At 37.7% G+C, this 23,905-nt stretch overlaps 1 protein-coding gene across 3 annotated transcripts; it reads left to right on the top strand.

The window, feature by feature from the left end:
* Window positions 1-1,672: 1,672 nt before the first annotated feature.
* ZNF383 (zinc finger protein 383) lies at window positions 1,673-23,905 on the top strand. 3 transcript variants are annotated; one of them, XM_020283403.2, is made up of 6 exons: window positions 1,673-1,782; window positions 2,878-2,945; window positions 12,547-12,603; window positions 14,460-14,586; window positions 14,870-14,965; window positions 19,624-23,905. In XM_020283403.2, the coding sequence occupies exons 3-6, from the start codon at window positions 12,595-12,597 to the stop codon at window positions 20,817-20,819; spliced, it is 1,428 nt and encodes a 475-aa protein (XP_020138992.2). In that variant the 5' UTR covers window positions 1,673-1,782; window positions 2,878-2,945; window positions 12,547-12,594; the 3' UTR covers window positions 20,820-23,905. The 3 variants fall into 3 exon arrangements, with proteins under 3 accessions (XP_020138992.2, XP_020138990.2, XP_020138991.2); XM_020283401.2 differs by having other exon boundaries at window positions 1,673-1,823; XM_020283402.2 differs by having other exon boundaries at window positions 1,673-1,881.

The following is a 23,905-nucleotide window of genomic DNA, read 5'->3' as shown; positions in this document are numbered from 1 at the left end:
AGAAGGAAGTAAAACTCAGTGGAAATCCAGCAGGGGGAAAGGGGGAACAGGGGATATGTGAAAACCTAAATAATGGGTACCGTGAACACTATATTAGAAATGGGCACACTTACAAACCTGACTCAAGCATTATAAAAGCCATCTATGTAACCAAAAACATTTGTACCCCCTGTAATATTCTGAAAGAAAAAAAAAGTGCATTTTATTTAATTCAAAATTATGCCTTAATACGGTTGATTTCTTAAAACACACACACATGGCCAGACACGGTGGCTCACGCCTGTAATCCTGCCATTCTGGGAGGCTGAGGTGGGAGGATTGCTCCAGGTCAGGAGTTCAAAACCAGCCTGAGCAAGAGCGAGACCCCGTCTCTACTATAAATAGAAAGAAATTAATTGGCCAACTATAAATATATAGAAAAAATTAGCCGGGCATGGTGGTGCATGCTTGTAGTCCCAGCTACTGGGGAGGCTGAGGCAGGAGGATCACTTGAGCCCAGGAGATGGAGGTTGCTGTGAGCTAGGCTGACGCCATGGCACTCTAGTTCCTCTAGCCCTGGCAACAGAGTGAAACTCTGGCTCAAAAAAAACCCCCAAAAACCACACACACGCAAATATTCATAAACCATAAAATCAGCTCTTCCAAAGTGTACAATTCAGTCGTTTTTTAGTATATTCACAAGTATGCAAACATCACCATTATCTAATTCAAGAGCATGTTCATCACCCCAAAAAGGAACCCTATACATATTTGCAACCACTCATGATTCTCCGAATCTTGCCAGTCCTAATCAACTCTAATTTACTCCACGTCTACACATTTGCCTATTCTAAATATTTCATAAGAAAGGAATCAAAGCTGGGTGTGATGGCTCACAACTGTAATCCCAGCACTCTGGGAGGCCAAGGCGGGAGGACTGCTTGAGCTCAGGAGTTCGAGACCAGCCTGAGTAAGGGCAAGACCCCATCTCTACTAAAAAACATAAAGGAATTTGGCTGGGCAACTAAAAATATTTAAAAAAATAGTGGGGTGTAGTGGCACATGCCTGCAGCCCCAGCTACTCAGGAGGCTGAGGCAGGAGGATCGCTTGAGCCCAGGAGTTTGAGGTTGTTGTGAGCTAGGCTGATGCCACTGTACTGTACCAGGCAACAGAGCAAGACTCTGTCTCAAAAAAAAAAAAAAAAAAGTTAAAATAAAAAGGAATCATACAGTATGTGGCTCATCCAGAGACAAGTCACTCTGCCCTGAGCATTATTACCACAGGTTACAACCCCCAGAAGAATTCAGGGCTTGGGTGCGCTCTTCACTCTTAACTGTGGGTAAACTCAGCTCAGAAAGTAATTTAATCTAACTTTCTTCCACTTGTTCAGGTGTCTCACACTTTCTGGCTCTAGACTACATTTCCCAGAAATGCTTGAGACTCAAGACAACTAATGGCGAGAACCTGGTGACGTCTTCGTTTTTCTCAGGGAACATACAGCAGCCTGCGGTTGGCCGGTACCATGGAGGAAGCTTGTCTACAGGGTGTGGGGCCAGCGTCGTGTGGGAGTTTCACTCCGAGCCTGCGTATGGCTTTCGGAGACTCAGGGCAGCGGGTCGGAGCGGGGTTCAGGGTCGTTGGCCTGGCCCACGCAGTGTCCTAGCAGGAACCTGGAGGACCTGGGCGCCATCTTCTCTGCGCGGTCCTACCCCGGACTACATTTCCCAGAGGCCCCCGCGAGCATAGGGCAGCCCCTGCATTTGCCTGCGGGACCCTGGCCTCCAGGGAAGGGGAAGTGCGCGGTGAGCGGCCTAGGTCTTGGGGGCTCGACTGGGCTCCTCAGGTGCGTCCCTGGGGGATCAGAAGGGCCCTTCCAGGCGGGTCCGGAGTGTCGGGCAAGTGTGAGTCGGCTGGGCTGGGTGCAGGGGAGCGCCGATGTGTGGGCTTTCGCGTGTGATTGTGACCTTACGTGACTCCGGCTCTCTGTGTGCAGGCAGAGTTGTATATTCCGGTTGGAGTTGTGTGATTGTCGTAACGTGAGGCAGTGTGTGTGTGGAAGTGACTGTGTCCCGGTGGCGGAACTGTGATTGCTTATGACTGTATAACTTTGTGTGACGTTTTGTGTGCGGGGGCGAGGGAGTGAGTACCGAGAATCTGATTGTGCGGCTGTGACTGTGAGTTGTGCGTGCGAAATTGTGTCTGTATGAATGTGAGCAGTGCTAAGTGTACTGGATGCCTGTGACTATTTAAGGATGTCGTGACCAACTTTTTGTGGCACCGGCACTGTGTGCAGTTGGAAAGTGCGTGTAACTGTGCCAGAGTGACGTTTGTGTGTCCTAGTGGCCGTTGTCTTGAGTGTGTGATTGGTTGTAGTGCTCAGTAGGAGGGCTGGGGGGACTGTAACTGTGTGTAGCTTTATAACGAGTGTGGTATTGTGATTGATTTTGTGACTGTATGATTTTGTTTGCTGCTGTGTTTGAGGGATCTGTAAACGTGTGGGTGTGAATCTGTATCCCCAGGGTGGATGTGGGTCTGTGACTGTGTGGCATGTAGTGCTATTGTTTGGGTGAGGTGTATGTGGGTCCCCATGATGGGTGAGTGACTGCAGCAGTGGGTGTGTGGGTGTGGAGTGCCTGTGACTGCCCTTATGACTCCAGCTCTCTGTCCCAAGAGACTTCTGTAAAGGCAGGACAGATTCTGGTATGGACAGCAGAGACTTCGCCTCTCTAACACGAGGAATGCTCAGGGTAGCCTGGACTCCTCTGACCTCCTTTGACCTCTCTCTATCCCTCCTTCTCTCCATGGGTGAAAGATGTAGATCCAGAGTGAACTCTGATCTGGTCAGTCTGGAGCACAAGAAAGGCCTGGAGTCTCATGATTCCTTTCTTCTTCTTCAGCTCTGCTCTTCTTGGAGAGGTACCCAGAGGAAGACAGAGGAATGGCTGTTGACCAAGCCAAATACAAGGTGCACTGGCGTTTCCTTTTTGTTTTTCTTCTCCAGATGATCTTGCTTAACATAGAGTCAACAAGCAATCTGGTCCTTACAAATTTCTATTCAAGAAAATGATAGAAAGCCCTGGGATGGATGCACAAGTTCCAGTAGGCTCCCTGACTTCCTTCTACATAATGTTTACGTATTTAGAAAATAGATCAGTTTCCCCAGTTTACTAATTGCTTGTTTTTAAACACACATATAAAAACCACTATTATTTTAAGGAATTTGGAAAATAGGAAGTTACAAAGAGCAAGAATAAATTCCTACCACCAGAAATAACTATGGTCAATATTTTCATCTAATTCCTTCTAGTAAATTTTCTCTGTATATACAATCTGCATTATTTTCAAGATTGGAATCTTATAGCATTTACCATTTTGTATCTTATATTTTCTCTGAAAATTATATATAGCTCTTATATTGTTTGGTTTTCTTGAATTCCTGACTATTACATACATACAGAAAAATATTTAAAATATAGATGTATAGTTTAAGAAGTAATTATAAAGGGAACCCCTCTATATATCAAAAACTTACTTCAGCACTCTAGAAGCCCCCACTAATCCTTTCCCCAGATTAAACTTGCTGTCCTTACCTCTTTACGAAACCCTTATCCTAACTTTGGTGATCATTATTTTTTTTTTTTTTTTTTTTTTTTGAGACAGAGTCTCGCTTGTTGCCCAGGCTAGAGTGAGTGCCGTGGCATCAGCCTAGCTCACAGCAACCTCAAACTCCTGGGCTCAAGCAATCCTTCTCCCTCAGCCTCCCGAGTAGCTGGGACTACAGGCATGCACCACCATGCCCAGCTAATATTTTTTTAATATATATATATTAGTTGGCCAATTAATTTCTTTCTATTTATAGTAGAGATGGGGTCTTGCTTTTGCTCAGGCTGGTTTCGAACTCCTGACCTCGAGCAATCCCCACACCTCAGCCTCCCAGTGATCATTATTTTTTTGTTGACTTTTTTTTTAAAGTATTTTTTTTTTACCACATATGTACTTATCCCTAAATAATATAGTTTTGCCTTTTTAAATTTATATAAATGAAATTGTACAGTACAGTGTGGTTTTGAGTCTTGCATTTCTTACATGATATTATATTTGTTAGGCTCACCCTTGTTTCTGATAGCTGTAGTTCAGACACTGATTGTTTCCAGTATGAAAGAGCTATTCTGAAAATGTTTTTACAAGTACCCTGGTATATACATGCTTTCTCAGGGTATAAGCATATGAAGGAATTGTTGGGCCATAGGATATCTGTGTGTTTTCAAATTTTCTAGATAATGCTGAACTGATTTACAATATGGTTTTAAAAGCTAAATTCCTACCAGCAGTTTATAAACATTGTAGTCATTTTGTATTCTAACACTTGGTCATTTGGTATTCTAATCTTTGATAAGTCAACTGATAGAATGGTATGTCATGTGGTATTAAAAGTATAACATACATTCTGAAAAGTACAGAAATGAAAGTATATGACCTGATGGATTTTTTAAAAGAAGCATATTCATTTAACTAGAGCTCAAATCTGATAAAGAAATAGAATGCTACCAGCATTCCAGAAGCCCAATTGTTCTCTATACAATATCTACTTCTCCCAAAGATAACCATTATTTTGTCTTCTACAGCTGTAGATTAATTTTACCTACACTTAAATTTTATATAAATAGAATCACACAATATCTACGCTTTTACACTTGGCTTCTTTTGTTCAATATTACATTTCATACATAATATGAATATATTATATTATGTAGTATAAATATATGAAGTTCATCCAAGTGCTACATGTGGATTATAGGTTGTTCATTATTATTCCTGTTTAAAATTCCGTTGTATGACTACAACACATTTTATTTATCCGTTCCATTATTGATTAGCATTTAAATTATTTTCAGATTGGGGCTATTAAGAACAATACTGCCATGAACATTCTTCTATGTGTCTTTTGGTGTATATATGAGTGCATTTCTCTAGGGTATATTCCTAGGAGTGAAATTGCTGAATCATAGGTTGTATATATTCAGCTTTACTAGGTGCCGACAGTTTTCCAGTTCCAAACTGCAAGATATGAGAATAGACTTCTACGAGATATAACAGTTCTAAGTCTATATGCCTTCATAAAATGGCTTCAAATACATTTGACAGAAGTAAAAGAAGTAGTAGATAAATCACAATCTTAGTGCTGAGATTTTTAGGAATTTTCTCGGTAGCTGGTAGTAGAAGCAATATAAACCCAATAAAGCTATACAGCATTTGAACAACATTAATGACAAACTTAAATCTCCCTTTTTAATATCATTGCAATTATTAGAGGTTTAATATTGTTAATAGAACATTTACTTCCTAGATGATAATGGATTGAGTATAACAATAAGGTCTCATTTAAGACATTCAGCTGACTTATTATTTTATTGTATTCCATTTCTACTTGATTTTTTGTGTCTCTACTGATGCTGACTCACTGCAGTGAGTCCCCTATATATCTTAGGTTATTGTGTCAGGTGTAATGGGTCCTTCATGGTTTTGGTACAGTGTTGCCTTTTTCTGGGGCTACTGGCATTTTCAAAGTTCTTGGAGTTTATTCTTTTTATCTTGCACAGATGGAAATGAGTAGCTAATTCCAGAACTAGAAATAATAATAGGATGAGAAAAGAACACATATGTAATCACTCCCTAATTATTGTGAGTAAAAAAACACATATTTTATTCACCCCTGTCTTTTGTGTACTTTATAAACAGTTTTTCTCTTACATGTTATTATAGACTAACAGCATTTCACAGACTGTGTTTCCATTGAGTGATAGTTGTCATAGATTCTGTTACAGTACAAGGAGAAGCATCAGAAGTATTCATAGTGTATTCTTGCATAAATTTTCATTAGGTGGCTAATGGGAGCTCCTTTTAGGAGACTGTTAAAGAGTCCTTTCAGCACATCATGTGATATTTTTCAAAACAGCCTCACCTTTTGGCAATAGCAGGAGGTTCCATTTCTAACCAAATTATTATTTTGTTTTTGTCCTAAGACATGGAGTTGGCTATTATCCAGGATCCTTCTTTACCTTTTATCTTCTCTTGTCTTTTTTTTTTTGAGACAGAGTCTCACTTTGTTGCCCAGGCTAGAGTGAGTGCCATGGTGTCAGCCTAACTCACAGTAACCTCAATCGCCTGGGCTCAAGTGATCCTACTGCCTCAGCCTCCCAAGTAGCTGGGATTACAGGCATGCACCACCATGCTAATTTTTTCTATATATATATTTTTTTAGTTGGTCAATTAATTTCTTTCTATTTTTAGTAGAGATGGGGGGTCTCACTCAGGCTGGTTTTGAACTCCCGACCTTGAGCAATCCGCCCTACTGGGCCTCCCAGGGTGCTAGGATTACAGGCGTGAGCCACCACGCTCGGTTTATCTTCTCTTGTCTTCTTTCCTTCATGGAATTGAATAAAAAAGTAAAAATGGGGGACTTATGCAAACTTGAGAGTTTATGTTGGGCAAAAGTGTTGCTATTGTTGGACTACTTTAGCTAGTCTGGAGTTGAAACCTTTCTTTTTTTCCTGGGTTTTTTTTTTTTGTTTGTTTGTTTTCTTTTAAGAGACAGGGTCTATATCACCCAGGCTGGAATGCAGTGGCATGATCACAGCTCACTGCAGCCTCCAACTCCTGGGTTTAAGCAGTCCTCCTGCCTCAGCCTCCCAAGTAGCTGATGGGACTACAGGCATGTGTCACCACAACCAGCTAATTTTTAAGTTTTTTGTAGAGACAGGGTCTCACCATGTTACCCAGGCTGGTAGTCTTGAACTCTTGGGCTCACGTGATCCTCCTTGCCTTGGCCTTCTAAAGTGCTGAGATTATAAGTATAAGCCACCACACCCAGCCTGAAAGCTTTTTTTTTTTTTTAAACCCATGTGTGGAGAGCTGACTTTCAATAGATTGCAATTAGGGAGCTGCTCTGCTATGTACGAAACCCGACCCAGAAGCAGGTTGTCTATGAATGGTTTACCACCAGGTTCCCCACAAACATGCATTACATTAAGGAGAAGGGGTGGTTGCCTTTCTGGCCACAGGAAAGCTTTCTCTTTTTTAAAAATAATTAATTAATTTTTACCACCCCCACCCATGAAAGCTTTCTTTTTAAGGTTTGTGTTCACATTGACTTTTCTATAGTTTTCTTATGTTAAGTGATTTTCTCAGCCTTTAAAAATTTTTCATACTTTTTTTTTTTTTTTGAGACAGAGTCTCGCTTTGTTGCCTAGGCTAGAATGAGTGCCATGGCGTCAGCCTAGCTCACAGCAACCTCAAACTCCTGGGCTCAAGCAGTCCTTCTGCCTCAGCCTCCCAAGTGGCTGGGACTACAGGCATGGGCCACCATGCCCGGCTAATTTTTTCTATATATATTAGTTGGCCAATTAATTTCTTTCTATTTATAGTAGAGACAGGGTCTCACCCTTGCTCAGGCTGGTTTCGAATTCCTGACCTCGAGCAATCCACCCGCCTCGGCCTCCCAGAGAGCTAGGATTACAGGCGTGAGCCACCACGCCCGGCCCCAAAAATTTTTCAAACTTTTGATGGCTGTTGGGGGCAAGGGATTAGCAATTGAGAAGAAAATTAAATCAGACTTTCCATAATAAACATATTATGGAATAAAAAGCAAATTTTCTTTTTTAAAATGATAAAATAGGCCTTAAAAGAAATTTTGCATTTAAGTAGGTACCTCCTTCCTTAGGAGAAGGGCTGTGGGCATGACAGCTACCTTACGCTATTAAATACTAACTTCATTATTCAGTGATTGAACACTCCGCTGGTAGCTCCATGACTTCTTGTGGCTATTAACTTTACTTATGACTCTCTTACTTAAAATCAGTGGGCACAAGAGTAGGGAATTTAGAATACAGATAGTATTTTTGCAAGATAAGTACTTGGTGTTTTGAGCAAGCTTACACTGAATTAAAGTGATTTGGGTGGTACAGTTAACTAAAAGCCAAGAGTTTCCTACAAGAGAAAATTAGGATGTGTACCAGCTTCCCCAGTTTTGCTGGGCCTAAACTCTCTCTATCTTAATTTCCTTCACAATCCATTCTCCTGGCCCAAACCATGCAAAGATGCATTCGTTCCCATCTCCCATTAGCCACTCATCTCACTCTCAGTGTCCTTTACTTAATAGGGAAATAGACTTATTGCCTATTCCAACATGAATGGGAATGCCTTTGGGAAAGCAATAGATTATAATGGAAATTATATTAGAAAAGGATTCAAAAGCATTAGGTTCTTAAAAGCTAACCTAGCTGAACATCATAACTCCTTAGGAAAATGCAAATCAGAACTATAGTGAGATGCCACTTTAGGATGGAATAATAAAAAAGACATATATATATATATATATATATATATATATATTTTTTTTTTTTTTTTTTTTTTTTTTTTTTTTTTTGAGACAGAGTCTCACTTTGTTGCCCAGGCTAGAGTGAGTGCCTTGGTGTCAGCCTAGCTCACAGCAACCTCAAACTCCTGGGCTCAAGCGATTTTACTGCCTCAGCCTCCCAAGTAGCTGGGACTACAGACATGCACAACCATGCCTGGCTAATTTTTTGTATATATATTAGTTAGCCAATTAATTTCTTTCTATTTATAGTAGAGACGGGGTCTCGCTCTTGCTCAGGCTGGTTTCCAACTCCTGACCTTGAGCAATCTGCCTGCCTCGGGCTGCCAGAGTGCTAGGATTACAGACGTGAGCCACCTCGCCCGGCCAAGACTTTCTATATTAAGAGTAGGTGAGGATTTGAAGAAATTTTATGGTAGGATATAAAATTGTTACTCTTTAGGAAATAGTTTAGCAGTTCTTCAAAAAGTTAAACAAAATTACCATAGAACCCAGCAATTCCACTCCTAGGTATATATCCCAAGAGAATTGGAAATATGTCCACACAAAAGCTTGTATATGAATGTTCATAGCAGCATTATTTACAATATCCGAAAAATGGATATAACCCAAATGCCCATCAACAGTTGAATGCATAAGCAAAATGTGAAATATCCATACAATAGAATATTATTTGGCAGTACAAAGGACTGAAATTCTGATACATGCTACAACATGGATGTACCTTGAAAACATGCTAACTGAAAAACTCTAGTCATAAAAGTCACATATTCTATGATTCTATCTGTATGAAATGTCTAGAATAGACAAGTCCATAGAGGTAGAAAGGAGATTAGAGGTTGCTTAGGGGTAGAGGAAGAAGGGAAAATGGGGATTGATGGCTAATGAATTCTTTAGGGGAGATGAAATGTTCTAAAATTAGATTCTGGTGAATATACTAACAAACATTGAACTATATACTTTAAGTGGGGGACTTATATGGTATGTTAAGTATATCCTAATAAAGCTGTTTTTAAAAAGTAAAGTTAACCTAAAATTGGTGGGAGTCTAGATAAAATAATATTGGCTATGACTTGATAATTGTTGAAGCTGGTTAATGGGCACATAGGGGTTTTTATATTATTTTAATTCTCCTGTGTATGTTTGGAAATATCTATAATAAAAAGTTAAAAAAAAAAAACCAAAAAACCTCATGTCTAATTATGAAATACTAGAAGCATTCCCAGTAAAATTGGGAAGAAGGTACTGTCAACACTATTGTTTAACATTTTTTTTCTAAATCTATTAGATAGTACTCTGTGTGAAATTGGCTTTATTCTTTTCCATAACTTCTGTCAAGCTTCTTTGAGAGCCAATTAATTTCCTGCCCTTCGATGTGTTTTTCAGTCAGTGCTGGATAATAAAAAGTCTTCTGGTTTCTTTCTGTTACAAAATCAGTTTTATTTTACTAATTACAGTGTCCAGGTCACTGTACTAATCAATACCATAAACTTTTTTTAAAGTTTAACTTTTGTCTCCTTGAACTAGAAGCTTGCAGTCAGGAGCTGTGATGTTTGCTTCTCTATTTCCTTTCTCTGAGCATCTCCTCGCTCCTAGGTATAGTAATCGTGATTCGCTGAGATTGAGAATAGGGAATAGAAGAGAATAAACCAAGAAAAATCTCAATTGCATTGAGGCTGGTTCTGTCTTGCTTTGGGACATATTCACACTCTCTGAGGAGGAGCTAATGGCTGCATTCTGGCTGGCTGCCTACACTTCCTTCATTCAGCCTTGGGGCATCAGTCTTCTACCCTTTCTCTAGAGGTTGTAGGTGCCCTACTGGAAATTCTCTTGGTAGGCTTGGAACAAACTTGGGCCCCAGTCAGTGCCTACTGTGGGGTCCATAATTAGTCTCAAGAGGGAATTAGGCCCCAGTCTTTGTGCCTTCTAAACTCTGGGGACACAAAGAAAGCTTTCCTAAGAACTCTCACCATGTTCCAGTTGGAACTGTGGTGGCATTGCAATCCTCTCTTATACTTATGAGGTGGGAATATAGAACATATCAGTGCTTTTTGGAAATATACCTTCTCTCAAAGATGACCTTCCCTCATAGACACCAGTCTCTGAAATACCTTTGGAATAGTTTTTGAATTGAACCAAAGGCAAAAAATCACTTTCCAGCTTGCTCCTTTGCAAGTCCTGTGTAAGATGGCCAAGGTTCTCACTGAGGAATTCATGGTGTCATGGCTTCTATTATTAATATCTTGCTTTCCTTCTCTGGGACTTCTAAACTGAGAATGACAGGCATATTTTAGTATCGTGTTACAGACTGAAAACTAGAAATAAGAACTAGAACTAGAAGTACAAATAAGAAGGTACAAAGTCAATATCCAGAAATCAATAGAACCTTGCATATTTAAAACATAGAAGATACACTGTAAAAAGACTCCCATTTAATAATAGCCACAAAAATAGTATGCAATGTCTAGGAATAAGCTAAATAAGAAATGTGCATGATCCATATGAAGAAAATTTTAAAATGTTCCATAAGGACACAAGTGACTTTAATAAACAGAAAGGTATTTTGTGTTCTAGGAGAGCAAGACTCAACATCACAAAGATGTCAGAAATCCCTAAGTTAATAATCTGTTCTTTTTATTCAGTCCCAAGAAAAATACCAGAATGGTTTTTTTAAACTGATCTAAGTTCATGTGGAAAAGAGTACCAGGAAACTTTTGAAAGAGATGAGTAATGAGAGATTTCTTATTAAAATATTTTAAAAGTATAATAAATGCTGAGTATGAAACTGATAAAAGGATAAACAGATCACTGATCCAAAATAGAACCATAAATAGATTCAAACATGTATCATCTAGGATAATGGTATCATTTAAATCAGTAGGGAAAATATATTCCATAATCATTTATTGTAAAGCTCACTTTTTTCCTCATTTTAACATATCTGAAGTCAGGTTATTTCTTACATAGGTTTTTTCTTTCTTAGTAGTATATAAAATAATAAGGCCCATGAAACAATATTCATATGTGGCTTTGGTATACTTGGGGTATCCCCTACTGGGGGAAAAATTAAGTAGGACTCCTAATTCATATATAGTACTAAAATAAAATTATAATTGACAATCATATAGTTTTTTACCAAATAGTTTTATACCAAAATAATTGATTAAAAGATTTAAGTGTGACAAATAAAAGGATCAAATTGTAGAAGAGAAATTTACATAAATATGGATAGAGAAAGAGCTTACCTAAAAGCTATAAAAGAAAGGCTAGCAGTTTGACTGTTTTTATTTTTTAGGCAGGGTCTAGCTCTGTGGCCTATGCTGGAGTGCAGTGGCACTACCATAGCTTACTGCAACCTCAACCTCCTGTGCTCAAGCAATCCTCCCACCTCAGCCTCCTGAGTAGCTGGAATTACAGACACGTGCCCACCACAGCTGGCTAATTTTTCTACTTTTTATAGAGACAGTGTCTTACTCTTGCTCAGTAAGAGCAAGGGTCTCAGACTCCTGGCCTCAATCCTCCCCCATCGGCCTCCCAAAGTGCTGAGATTACAGGCATGAGCCACCACACCTGGCCCTGTTTGACTGTTTTGAGTGGCAAAAACACATAGGCAAAGTAAAAAATAGAACTATAAGTTAAGAATGAGTGCATCTGTGTGTGTGCGTGGTGGAAGTTGACTGAATTTCTTAGGGTTGGGAAGTGAGAAGACTTGATTGAGGAAGTCTTTGGTCCTTCTGGTCTCAGTATACTGTATTCCTGGCCAAAGGGCACCATTTGGGTAAGTCTGGCTTGGGCACCTGAGGGCTGCAGAGGAGGGATCTGCTCCGGGCATGTCTTAGCTCAGTCTTGAGTTCAGAGCAACATCACTGAGGTGGGGCAAGTTCTGGCCTGAATCCCACCACGGAGGTAGGACCTAGGTTGTTTGGGTGTGAGAGAGTGAATCTGGGTCCTTGTCTTCCCTTGGATCCAGCTACCCAGGATTCATCTTGCTGTAGCTAAAGCCTGTGGTTTCTAGTGTTGAGGAAGTAGTAAAATTTGTTCCACACTTCCACTAACTAGAGTAGTATCATCACACCAAGAGAAGTGGAGGTAGTTTTATCTGGCCATTATGAGAGCTGTAAGACCAGTGTGACTCCTGGAAGATTTCTTTAATTCCCCAGTCCCATATTCTCAGAACACTATCCTTTTTCAGGAGAACAAGCCCAAGGAGGACTGATCGTCTCTTGCAATACTGAAAGCCATGGCCAAGGTGAGTTGATGCTTTTTCTTGTCTTCCTGACATTCAGGCTTTTAAAAAAACAAACAAAAAATACAAAAAAATTGAGCATGTGCTTTCCTTATCCTGACATTTCTGGCTAACAGAATCTGCCTTCCTGGTCCCCATTTCCTTTTATTCTAGCTAGATAATCCTGTAGTATCCCTAAGTGCCTATTTTTTCAATGAGCATTAATATTTTCATAAGTATCTCTTTTCAAAGCTCTCTCCCAGGGACTATATTTCTACGTCTTGATTAATTTTAGGTATTTTCTAGTTACTTCCTTGCAAGGGTTGTGTGGATTTAGATTTGCTATATTGCACTCTCTACTTCTTTTCTCACCACAGAATTATATCACAATTTTGTCTAAATCAAGGCTATATAATGAACAAGATCTTACAGATATTCTATTGCATCTATTCTCTGCCACCTTCCTTTTTTTAAAAAAAATTTTTATTATGGGAAATATCAGACATACAAAAGTAGATTAGTATTATGAACTACACATACTCATCACCAGCTTTAATAATTATCAACTCAGTTAATCTTATTTCATCTGGGCTGCTTCATGCACACTCCCCTGCCCTCACTCCCACACACATTTGAAGTAAATAGAAATTGGTATCCATATCTAAAGGATAAGGATTATTTTTTAAAAATTTAACTACTGTGCCATTATTGTATCTAAAAACGTTAAAAATAATTGGTTAGTATCATCAATATTGGATTGTGTTCAAATTTCCTTAACTTTCATTTTTTTAAAGCATGTATTTGAATTAGAATTTAGATATGGACTATGTTTTGCAATTGGTGGATATGTCTCTCAAGTCTGCCTTTGTAGGCACCTCGTCTATCTGTGCAGTTTTTTGTTTGTTGTTTTGTTTTTCTTTCTTCTTCTTTTCTTTTTTTTTTTTTTTTAAGAGGCTCTCACTCTGTCTCCCAGGCTGGAGTGCAGTGGTGCAATCATAGCTAATTGCAGCCTGGAACTCCTGGCCTTAAACAGTCCTTCGGCCTCTGCCTCCCAAGTAGCCGGGACCTGTGGTCTGCACACCCACACCCAGCTTATCTGTGCAGATTTTTTTTTGTTAGAAAGGAAAAAATAAAATAGTTCATTTGTCTGCTGTCTATATTTTGCTGATTATGTCTCTGTGGTATCATTTAAGTGGGTTTCTCATAGATTAGGTAGAATACTTCTATTTATAAAGTAAAACAGTTCTTCATCAACTTTAGTTACCTTTCATATAGGAAAGAATGATTATTTCCATTTAATCAACTCACTTAAAGATGAGTTGGCTTCTTAGAATCCTCCAAAAGCAGCCAATAAGTCTTACTCAGTATTGTTATGAGCTCATGGATTAAACATTTTTAACATGATCAGTCTATTGCAGTTATTATCCTTATTATTTGATGTACAAGTTATATTTGGCCAGTGGGGGCTTCTTCAAGTTGGTTCCTAAGTCTTTTCAACATGATCCTAATATTTTTGGTAGCTTTCTTGCTTTTTTGTATAACAAGATGCTCAGACTGATCCTGTGCATTTCTGACTTAATCCTGAAATCAACTCTTTCCTCACCATTTGAAAATGGTATGAAACTATTATCTAGGCACTGGAGTGTTCTTTGCTACTGGGTTAGTCATTCTTTTTAGACATTTTCAATGGATAGAGTCAGGAATTGTTTGTTTAATATAAAATAAACTAATTACTCTTGAATCTACTTCTGAGATGCAAAGACACTGGTTCTTAGGGACACCAATATAATTCCTCTTTTGCCTTACCCCACAATATAAGCACAATAGTCTCTGAAATATTTCTTCTTTTATACAAGTAATACATATGTTTATTGTTTCAGGGATCAGTGATGTTCAGTGATGTGTCCGTAGACTTCTCTCAGGAGGAATGGGAGTGCCTGGACCCTGTTCAGAGGGACTTGTACAGAGAAGTGATGTTGGAGAACTACAGCAATCTGGTTTCACTGGGTAAGGGTATCTATACCAGTTCTCCTCTGGAATGTTTGCTTCTTCCACAGTGAGTTGTCAGCTGCTTTCCAAGTTGTTAGCTGAATTTCTGCTCCATAATTGAACTAAAATGAAAAGGAAGAGTGGGAAATTGGCAACTCCAGTGGGCTATGGTTGAATCTTCCTCTTTCTTTGGCTGTTCCTGTAGTGGCATCTCTTCCTTTATCATCAAGGGACTGGATCTGATTTCTGGATCTGATTTATCCACAGCATAACCACGTTCCGTATCTTTTCTCATGAGCAGGACTTTATATTCCGAAGCCTCAAGTAATCTCTTTATTGGAACAAGGGAAAGAGCCCTGGATGGTTGGCAAAGAGCTTACAAGAGGCCTGTGTTCAGGTAGGTGAGAAATGACTGGAAGTAGGGCATTACAGGTAATAATTCAACTAATTAGTGAGGAAACAGACCCTTGAGATGTTATCGTGGAAGCTCCCATTAAGAACCTAGGCCTGTGGAGAATACTAAGTCCTTTTAGCAATGTTTACACATAATCTGTTTCATCCTTTCCCTCACTTACCACTCTTTGTACTACTCTTCTCCAACATTTTTCTTAATTTCAAGCAGAAGGTACCTTTCACTTCCCCTCCAAAGAAAACTCTTTTATGTATATTGTAGATCCAGCTCCTTGTTAACATTTCTTCCTTTTATATTTAGACTTGTATGAGTGCCTTCTATTACCACTTCCAAGAATAATATAATTGTGTCTGTCCACATTCCCTTCCATCCCCTGCTTAACTACTGGTCGTCACTATAGCTGCTTGTCAGTGTTTTATTTCAACAATCTGTCTTGGATTTTTTCTTTATCCAACATTTTGATTTCCTAATTTGTGTAAGAGAGTCTGCCAGGTGCTACCTTTTACTAATTTTGTCAGCTTTAAGAACTTGAAGTCTAAAAGTGATGCTAAAATATATCCATAAATGACTTCGACAAAGTAGAATACAGTAAAAGAAGTGAGATAGGGAGCTTAGCCGAAATTCAAAGGCTAAATATGTAGAAGTGGAATTAATTCATACTGAAATAGTAATGAGCTTTGGAAGTGATTACTGTCACCATGTATAGAAACATTATTAGGGGAATAAAAGGGAGGTCTGTGCCCATATTGAAAAGGAAGAGGTAGCAAAGAAGGAGAGATTTGGGATAAAGTAGGAAAACCAGAAAAGTACTTACTGAGCACTACTATATACCAAGCATTTGTCCAAGTTCTGGGATTATAGTATTGATTAAAGTATTCCAAAGCTTTGCAATTCTGGAACCTACATTCCAGAGGGTGAGAAAATATCTTACTCCATTTTATGCTACTATAACAGAATACCTCACAATGGGTAATTTATAAAGAACAGAAATTTATTTTCTCACAGTTCGAAAGCTGAGAAGTCCAAGATCAGGTTACTGGTATCTGGTGAAGGCCTTCTTGTTGCATCGTCACATGGCAGAAGCGAGAAGAGCAAGGGAAGGCCAACTCCTTGAGTGAAGCCCCTTTGTAAGGGTACCTAACCCCAATCATAAGGGAGGAGTTTATGGCCTAATCACCTCTTTAAAGGTCCTCTTTCTTAATACTGTCACATTGGCAACACCTGAATATTGGAGGGAACACATTCAAGCCGTAACAGAAAATAAACATATCAAATATATGTAATATTAATATATAATGTATAAATTTTATATAATTACATATTTATATTTATATAATTTTATAGTAATATTATATAATTATACATTGAGTTAGATATATATTAATACATTATTTTTTGTATCAGCATATGTATATAAAATGAAGGGAGGTTAGAGAAGTCATCTCTGATGAGATGGTATTTTAGTAAAGACCTGGTAAGGTAACAAGTAATGTGAATATCTCCCAGAAGAGATTTAGGCAACGGGAATAGGAAAAACAAAGTACCTAAGTTTGGAGGTTTTTTGACTCCCACCATTGTGGTTGGAGTAGAATGAGCAAAGAGGGAATTCTCTAAGAGGAGATCAGGAAAGTAACAGTGTATGTGTGTCTGCATGCTGGGTGCACATAGGGATGGGAGGTGAGGCGTGTGCCTGCAGATGATTTTGGATCCTGTGGACCTTGAATTCTGTACTGAATGAGATGTAAATTCATTTGATGACTTAGCAAAATGACACAATCATATCTTTAGTAACCTCTAATTGAGATTTAGCATTTCTTCCTGTTGTGGTGTATGCAACAAACCATAGTAGTATTAGTTTCTGTGACTTTTTCATAAATGGTAATCGCAGATATTTTAATATCACTTTACTATTATTGCAGACATATTGAAAAATTTGGGCTCATCACTAATTCAGAATTTCTGTAGTACTAGGCTGACTGCTAGGTCTTGATATTTAGTGTTTTAATAACAAAGAAAATTCCAGATAGAGGGAAGAACCCTTGTGAAGGCCCTGACAGGAGGGAAAAGCACAGTGTGTTTGAAGAACTGAAAGAAAGCCAGTCTTGCTAGGCCCCACGAACAAGTGGGAGTGGAGTGGGAGTGAAGGTTTCAACAGACAGGCAGGAAACACAGCATTTGCTTCAGCCTTTGCCGGAGATTATGAGGAATTTGGATTTTGAGCAGTGGAAGGCTAGGCCCAATGTCATTTTGGTCCCTGAATAGATTAAAGGGTGTGAGAGTTTGGTGAGGAGACTGGTTGAAACGGCTACTTCAATTTCTGGATAACAGATGATTCTGGGCCTGGCACAGTGGCTCATGCCTGTAATCCTAGCACTCTGGGAGGCCGAGGCGGGCAGATTACTAAAGGTCAGGAGTTCGAGACCAGCCTGAACAAGAGCAAGACCCCGTCTCTACTAAAAATAGAAACAAATTAATTGGCCAACTAAAAATATATAGAAAAAATTAGCTGGGCATGGTGGTGCATGCCTGTAGTCCCAGCTACTCGGGAAGCTAAGACAGAAGGATTGCTTGAGCCCAGGAGTTTGAGGTTGCTGTGAGCTAGGTTGACGCCATGGCACTCTAGCCCAGGCAACAGAGTGAGACTCTGTCTCAAAAAAATAAAATAAAAATTAAAAAAAAAAAAACAAAAAAAACCCAGATGATTCTGTTTTGGAGGATGGCATTGGCAGTGGAGATGGAAGAGGTTTTTAAAAGGTTACTTAGGAAGGAGCTTAACCAGATGAAAGTTACTGAAAGATCACATAGGGATAGGAGAAGAAAGATTGTATTGGAATGAATTCCCTGTTTCTGGTTTAAAATGTTCCAATATGCTCTATTTTGATGTCTTCAAACCATTTAATTCACCTGCTATCCCCATTTTTAGTAAGAAATTCTTCCATAATAATAGCTATCAAATACTGAATACTTTCACTCTAAGACATTTACATACATTTCCCCTTATCTTCCTAGTAATCATGAGTTAGCTTTATTCTCATTTTGCAAATGAAGAAACGGGAGCTTAGAGAGGTTAAGTAATTGCTTGGAAGCATACAGCAATTAACTCTCAGAATTGGAACTCAGCTCTCATCAATCTGCTACTGGTTCCTGTCATCTTTCCATGGCAGTATGTTGTACTGTGTCTTGATTTTTTTCTGTCTTCCTTAAACTATAGCTGCCTTTCCCAACAGTTACTGGGATGGTACATGAGCAAGTGTCTCTTCTCCCAAGATCAGGATCTCAAAATTCCAAGGCAAACAGTATTTTCATTGAATCCCCAGTATATAAAATATTCTTAGTTTCCCTATCTGCCACTTAACATCAAATTAGTTCAATACCTTAGACTTAACCTCCAGATCACCCCTTATATGGACTACCCTCTGTTAATGCTTTCAAAATTCATCCACTATATCCTTTATTGTAGAGCTTACTCTGTTGGGTGTACTGCAGTTTAATGTTGACACTATTCGGAGTTAGTGCAAACCCCAAGTTCTCCACAGTACTGCCCTCACTTTTGATGCCAGCTGCAAGTCTTGGGAGTCCCCAGACCACCTACAAGTCAATGAACTGGCTATAAATTTAGGGGTTTCCAAGGCCCCCTTAGTTTCAATAATTTGCAAGAACAACTCATAGAACTCAGGAAAGCACTATATTTAAGATTGCAGTTTTATTATAAGTGATATGTATTAGAGCAAAATCTGGAAGATTTCTAGGCAGGGGTTGCATGCCCTCTCCCTGTAGAGTCAGAGTGTGTCACCCTCCCAGCACATCAATTCGTTCACCAACCAGAAAGCTCCACTTAGCTTTAGTTTCCAGAATTTTTGTTGGGGTTCCATTAGATAGACATGAGTCTCCAGCCTCTCCCTTCCCAGAGGTCAGGCAGCTGAAAGTCCCAACCCTGTAATCACATACTTAGTCTTTCTGGGGACCAGCACCTATCCTGAAGCTTTTTAAGAGCCCACCATAAGTTACTTTATTAGCATAACAAAAATACTGCTATAACAAAAATACTGCTATCACTCAGAACATTCCAAGGGTTTGTGAAGCCTGTGCCAGGAACCAGGGACAAAAACTAAATTTGTTCTTTATTATACCACCAAGCTGAAGAATCTTACCCATATGCATTTATTTCTCTCAGGAGACTTTTATGAAGGCCAGAAAATTTTCCACTTTTTGTCCTACATATAGTATGATACACTTTCTCTTATATACACAGGTGTATGTGTATGATTAGTCATGTTTAAATATGAAAAACAGCCCAAGCATTATATACTTACCAACTTTTCCAGATGATTCTGATCCACATCAATATTTGAGAATAATTGTAGTAACTTATTTCTATAGTCTTCTTCCTCTGCTTCCTGCATTATATTTCATTAGTTTGTCTTCCTTTTTTAAAAATTTTTTTCTATTTAGAAATTCTTAGTTGGACAATATTTCATTAGTTGCTGTGCATTTCTTACCCATTTTTTTCCAGATCAAACAAATATCCTTGTGAACTAGATGTCATCTACCTACGAAATATAATTTTCACTTCAATTTTCTATTATAAAAGTTTAACTTTTCACAAATAGAGAAAAAACATTTACCATTTTATTTTCTTTCAGATCTGGAATCAATGTGTGAAACCAAGTTATTGTCTCTAAAGAAGGAAGTTTACGAAATAGAATCATGCCAGAGGGAGATGATGGGACTTACAAAGCACGGCCTTGAGTACTCCACTTTTAGAGATGTTTTGGATTATAGAAGCCACTTTGCAAGACAACTGGGATATCAAAATGAGCATTTCAGTCAAGAAATACTCACTCATGAATACATGCCCACATTCATTCAACAGACATTCCTTACTCTGCATCAAATAATTAATAATGAACAGAAACCCTATGAATGTAAGAAATGTGGAAAGGCATTTAGTCAGAATTCACACTTTATTCAACATCAGAGAATTCATATTGGTGAAAAATCTTATGAATGTAAGGAATGTGGTAAATTCTTTAGTTGTGGTTCACATGTTACTCGACATCTGAAAATTCATACTGGTGAAAAACCCTTTGAATGTAAAGAATGTGGAAAGGCCTTCAGTTGTAGCTCATACCTTTCACAACATCAAAGAATCCATACTGGTAAGAAACCCTATGAATGTAAGGAATGTGGGAAGGCCTTTAGTTATTGTTCAAATCTTATTGACCATCAGCGAATTCACACTGGTGAAAAGCCCTATGAATGTAAAGTATGTGGGAAAGCCTTTACAAAGAGTTCACAACTTTTTCAACATGTGCGAATTCATACCGGTGAGAAACCCTATGAATGTAAGGAATGTGGCAAAGCTTTTACTCAGAGTTCAAAGCTTGTTCAGCATCAGAGAATTCATACTGGTGAGAAGCCTTATGAGTGCAAAGAATGTGGCAAAGCCTTTAGTAGTGGCTCAGCACTTACTAATCATCAGAGAATTCACACTGGTGAAAAACCCTATGATTGTAAGGAATGTGGGAAAGCTTTTACTCAGAGCTCACAACTTCGTCAACATCAGAGAATTCATGCTGGTGAGAAACCCTTTGAATGTCTTGAATGTGGGAAGGCCTTTACTCAGAACTCACAACTTTTTCAACATCAGAGAATTCATACAGATGAAAAACCGTATGAATGTAGTGAATGTGGAAAGGCCTTTAATAAATGTTCAAACCTCACTCGACATCTGAGAATTCATAGTGGGGAGAAGCCCTTTAACTGTAAGGAATGTGGGAAAGCATTTAGTAGTGGCTCAGATCTCATTCGTCATCAGGGAATTCATAATAATGAATAATAAAAATTAAAGCTCTTATCACCTTCCTAATAGTTTAAATAAAAATTCATGTTTAATAGTGAAAAAAGGCACTATATTTATTTTATATTTAAGTTTTGAATCCAAATGTATTTCGTTTTAAATTATAAATTCAGAGTCTACTTTGACATTCTCTCTCCCCCCAGTCTTCTCTCAGTGCCAGTTGTTAGGTAATTCTGTCCTTTTCCATTGTTTGGCTCTACTTTCTTGATGATAACTTATATTCTTATTTTTAATTGCTTGTGTTTTTAGAGCTATCTTTTCTGATCTCTGTATTTGTGCTTATGCCAGTATCACACTGAATTATTTGACTTTTAAAAGTCAAAATTCATTATAATCATACTTATAAATGACTATTTCAGTTTGGTACAGCAAATCCATAAGAGTGTAATTATGGTATGCATACTGTACCTCCACCTGCTTTTATCATGCCAAAAAAAAATCATGATTGTCATTTCAGTAAACATAGATTTTATTATTTTTAATTACAATTTAATGACTTTTTAAAATTACTATTTATGTTATAGTTGCTTCCTAACTTTTTTTTTTTTTTTTAGACAGAGTCTCGCTTTGTTGTCTGGGCTAGAGTGCCATGGTGTCAGCCTAGCTCACAGCAACCTCAAATTCCTGGGCTTAAGCGATCCTTCTGCCTCAGCCTCCCGAGTAGCTGGGACTACAGGCATGCGCCACCATGCCTGGCTAATTTTTATATATATATATTGGTTGGCCAATTAACTTCTTTCTATTTATAGTAGAGACGGGGTCTCACTCTTGCTCAGGCTGGTTTCGAACTCCTGACCTTGAGCAATCCACCCGCCTTGGCCTCCCAGAGTGCTAGGATTACAGGCGTGAGCCACTGCGCCAGGCCTTGCTTCCTAACTTTTGCAGTGATAAAAGCTGTCCTCATTAATATGACCCCAAATTTACCTTTGGATGCTCTTTTTTTCTTCTAAAATATTTTTAATTGCTAAAATTATCTACATTTTCTCCTTGTAAACTGTTTTGTTCGTTTTCATCAATCCTAATCCCAATGCCATACTTGAAGTGTATTCACTGTTTTGAAAATGTTGCTTATAGATCAAGATATTTTAAAAATTGTTTTCTTATATTTGTTATTGGTGATTTACTTCTTATGTATACCTATGTATAATTATGCTGTATGTATTGGTTTGCTGTGAGAAGTTAATGAATTAATAAATGTAAAGTACTTAGAACTATTCTTGTATGTTTAGTAAAAATTTTCCACTACTATCATTAATACACTCATTATCATAAGTATGTTCATTAGTATTTGTAGAAAATATTTTAACCATGTTGTTTTTCTTTGTCAAATACATAATTCATAATGGATAAGTAGAAATACTTGTAATGAGTATAGGAAAGCCTTTCCTCATCATTCAGCATAGAATATAAAAAGGAAAAAAGTATGTATGGGTAGTCTTTGTTCAGACTTAATCTTTTATGGTACACAAAGAACTTGAGTCTAAAACTCTGTGGATATAATGATTTATAGTTGAAAGTACAGCTGTCAAAAAAAGGAGGAGTTAATATTTTTCCTAATAATTTGTTGCCCCCAAAAGTAGAAAGCATACAAGTCACATTCTTTGACTAGAAGAAATAGTAATCGGATAGCAATCAAATATCTGAATATTAATTCAGTATCCCCTCTTAATTAACACAGGTTAAGGAAATAAATCCCTAATATACACATTATTTAAATGTGAATGAAAATGAGAACACAACTGAAAAACCTGTGAGTGCCAGTAAAAGTTGTATAGAAAGTTTATAACCCAATATGCCAATATCCATGCATATATTGAAATACTAGAAAGAACATAAATAAAATCAATATAGAACCCAAGGAACTAAAACAAGCAAAAATGAATTGTAGGAAGAGTATGGTATTATTAAAAAGGCAAAAATAAATGAAAGAAAACTGGATCTAAAATTGAAAATTTGATTATATGATGGAAGGAAAAAAAGGAAACTAGTGATTCTGGAGTTAAATGAAATAGGAATGACAAATGAACAGCATTGCAAATGAGAAACTGAAATGACTATATATTTAAACTTAAAAGAACCATCTTTTTTGGGTGATGAAAATGTTGTAGAATTAGTGCTGTATATTTCACAACTTTGTGAATATACTAAAAGCCACTGAACTGTATACTACTTTAAAGGGGTGACTATTATGGTATGTGAGTTTTATCTCAATTTAAAAACTTCAAAATTGGTATTATATACATTTTATCAATATATCTGAAAGTCTGGATAAAGCCTGATTATAAAGAAAGTGAACTGACATCAGAATTAACTGGAGGTGTATAATCTTAATAGACTTTCATCAAAAAGGAACTTTAAAAAATTGCAGCAAAAAATTTTTCAAAAAATATTTTGTGTCATGTTGCTACACTATGTAAGATACCAAAGTAGGTGAACTCTATGAACTCTTTCAGGACATGGGCTGAGATAGCAAATTATGTATTTTTGTGAATTTGTCATAATCCTGATGTTAAAACCTGCTAGGAGCACACAAAAAGATGTGTCCAGAATGTTATGAAAACATGCTTTTATAAATTAGCAAACCAAAACTAGTAATCCATTGAAAGAAAATAAAATATTTGTCACAATCTGAATTTAAGAACAAAAAGATTCTGATAAATTCTTATCTAAAAGGCCATAACTTTTTAAAAAATTGTAATTCCCCTGTAATTGTAAGAAAGCCATTGTAAAGGACAAGGCTGGATTTATCTAGGTTTTGAAGTCTGATCTAAAGAAGGTCTTTCAATCTCTGGACTCGGTTAGAATTATTTGAGGACCATAGTTTAACAGTTTAGGATGAGTGAAAACATCAAGCAAGGACTTTTGATAGATGAGATTTGGAATGTAAACTGTAGATAATTCTATTGAAAAGTTGATGGGTCTTTTGAAAATTTACTGTAATGCACAATAAGTCTTTAGGTTTTCTCTTCGTGTGCACAAGTCTTCTGGAATAACGATGTGATACTAAAGAAGATAATGGCATAATAATGTAATGTTAATACAGTCAGTAAGTTTTGTCAAGGTGT

The sequence above is a fragment of the Microcebus murinus genome, chromosome 16 (genome assembly GCF_040939455.1).
Source record: "Microcebus murinus isolate Inina chromosome 16, M.murinus_Inina_mat1.0, whole genome shotgun sequence".
Lineage (NCBI taxonomy): Eukaryota > Metazoa > Chordata > Mammalia > Primates > Cheirogaleidae > Microcebus > Microcebus murinus.
The sequence above is the reverse complement of the archived record's forward strand: the minus strand, read 5'-3'. Positions and strand labels throughout refer to the sequence as shown.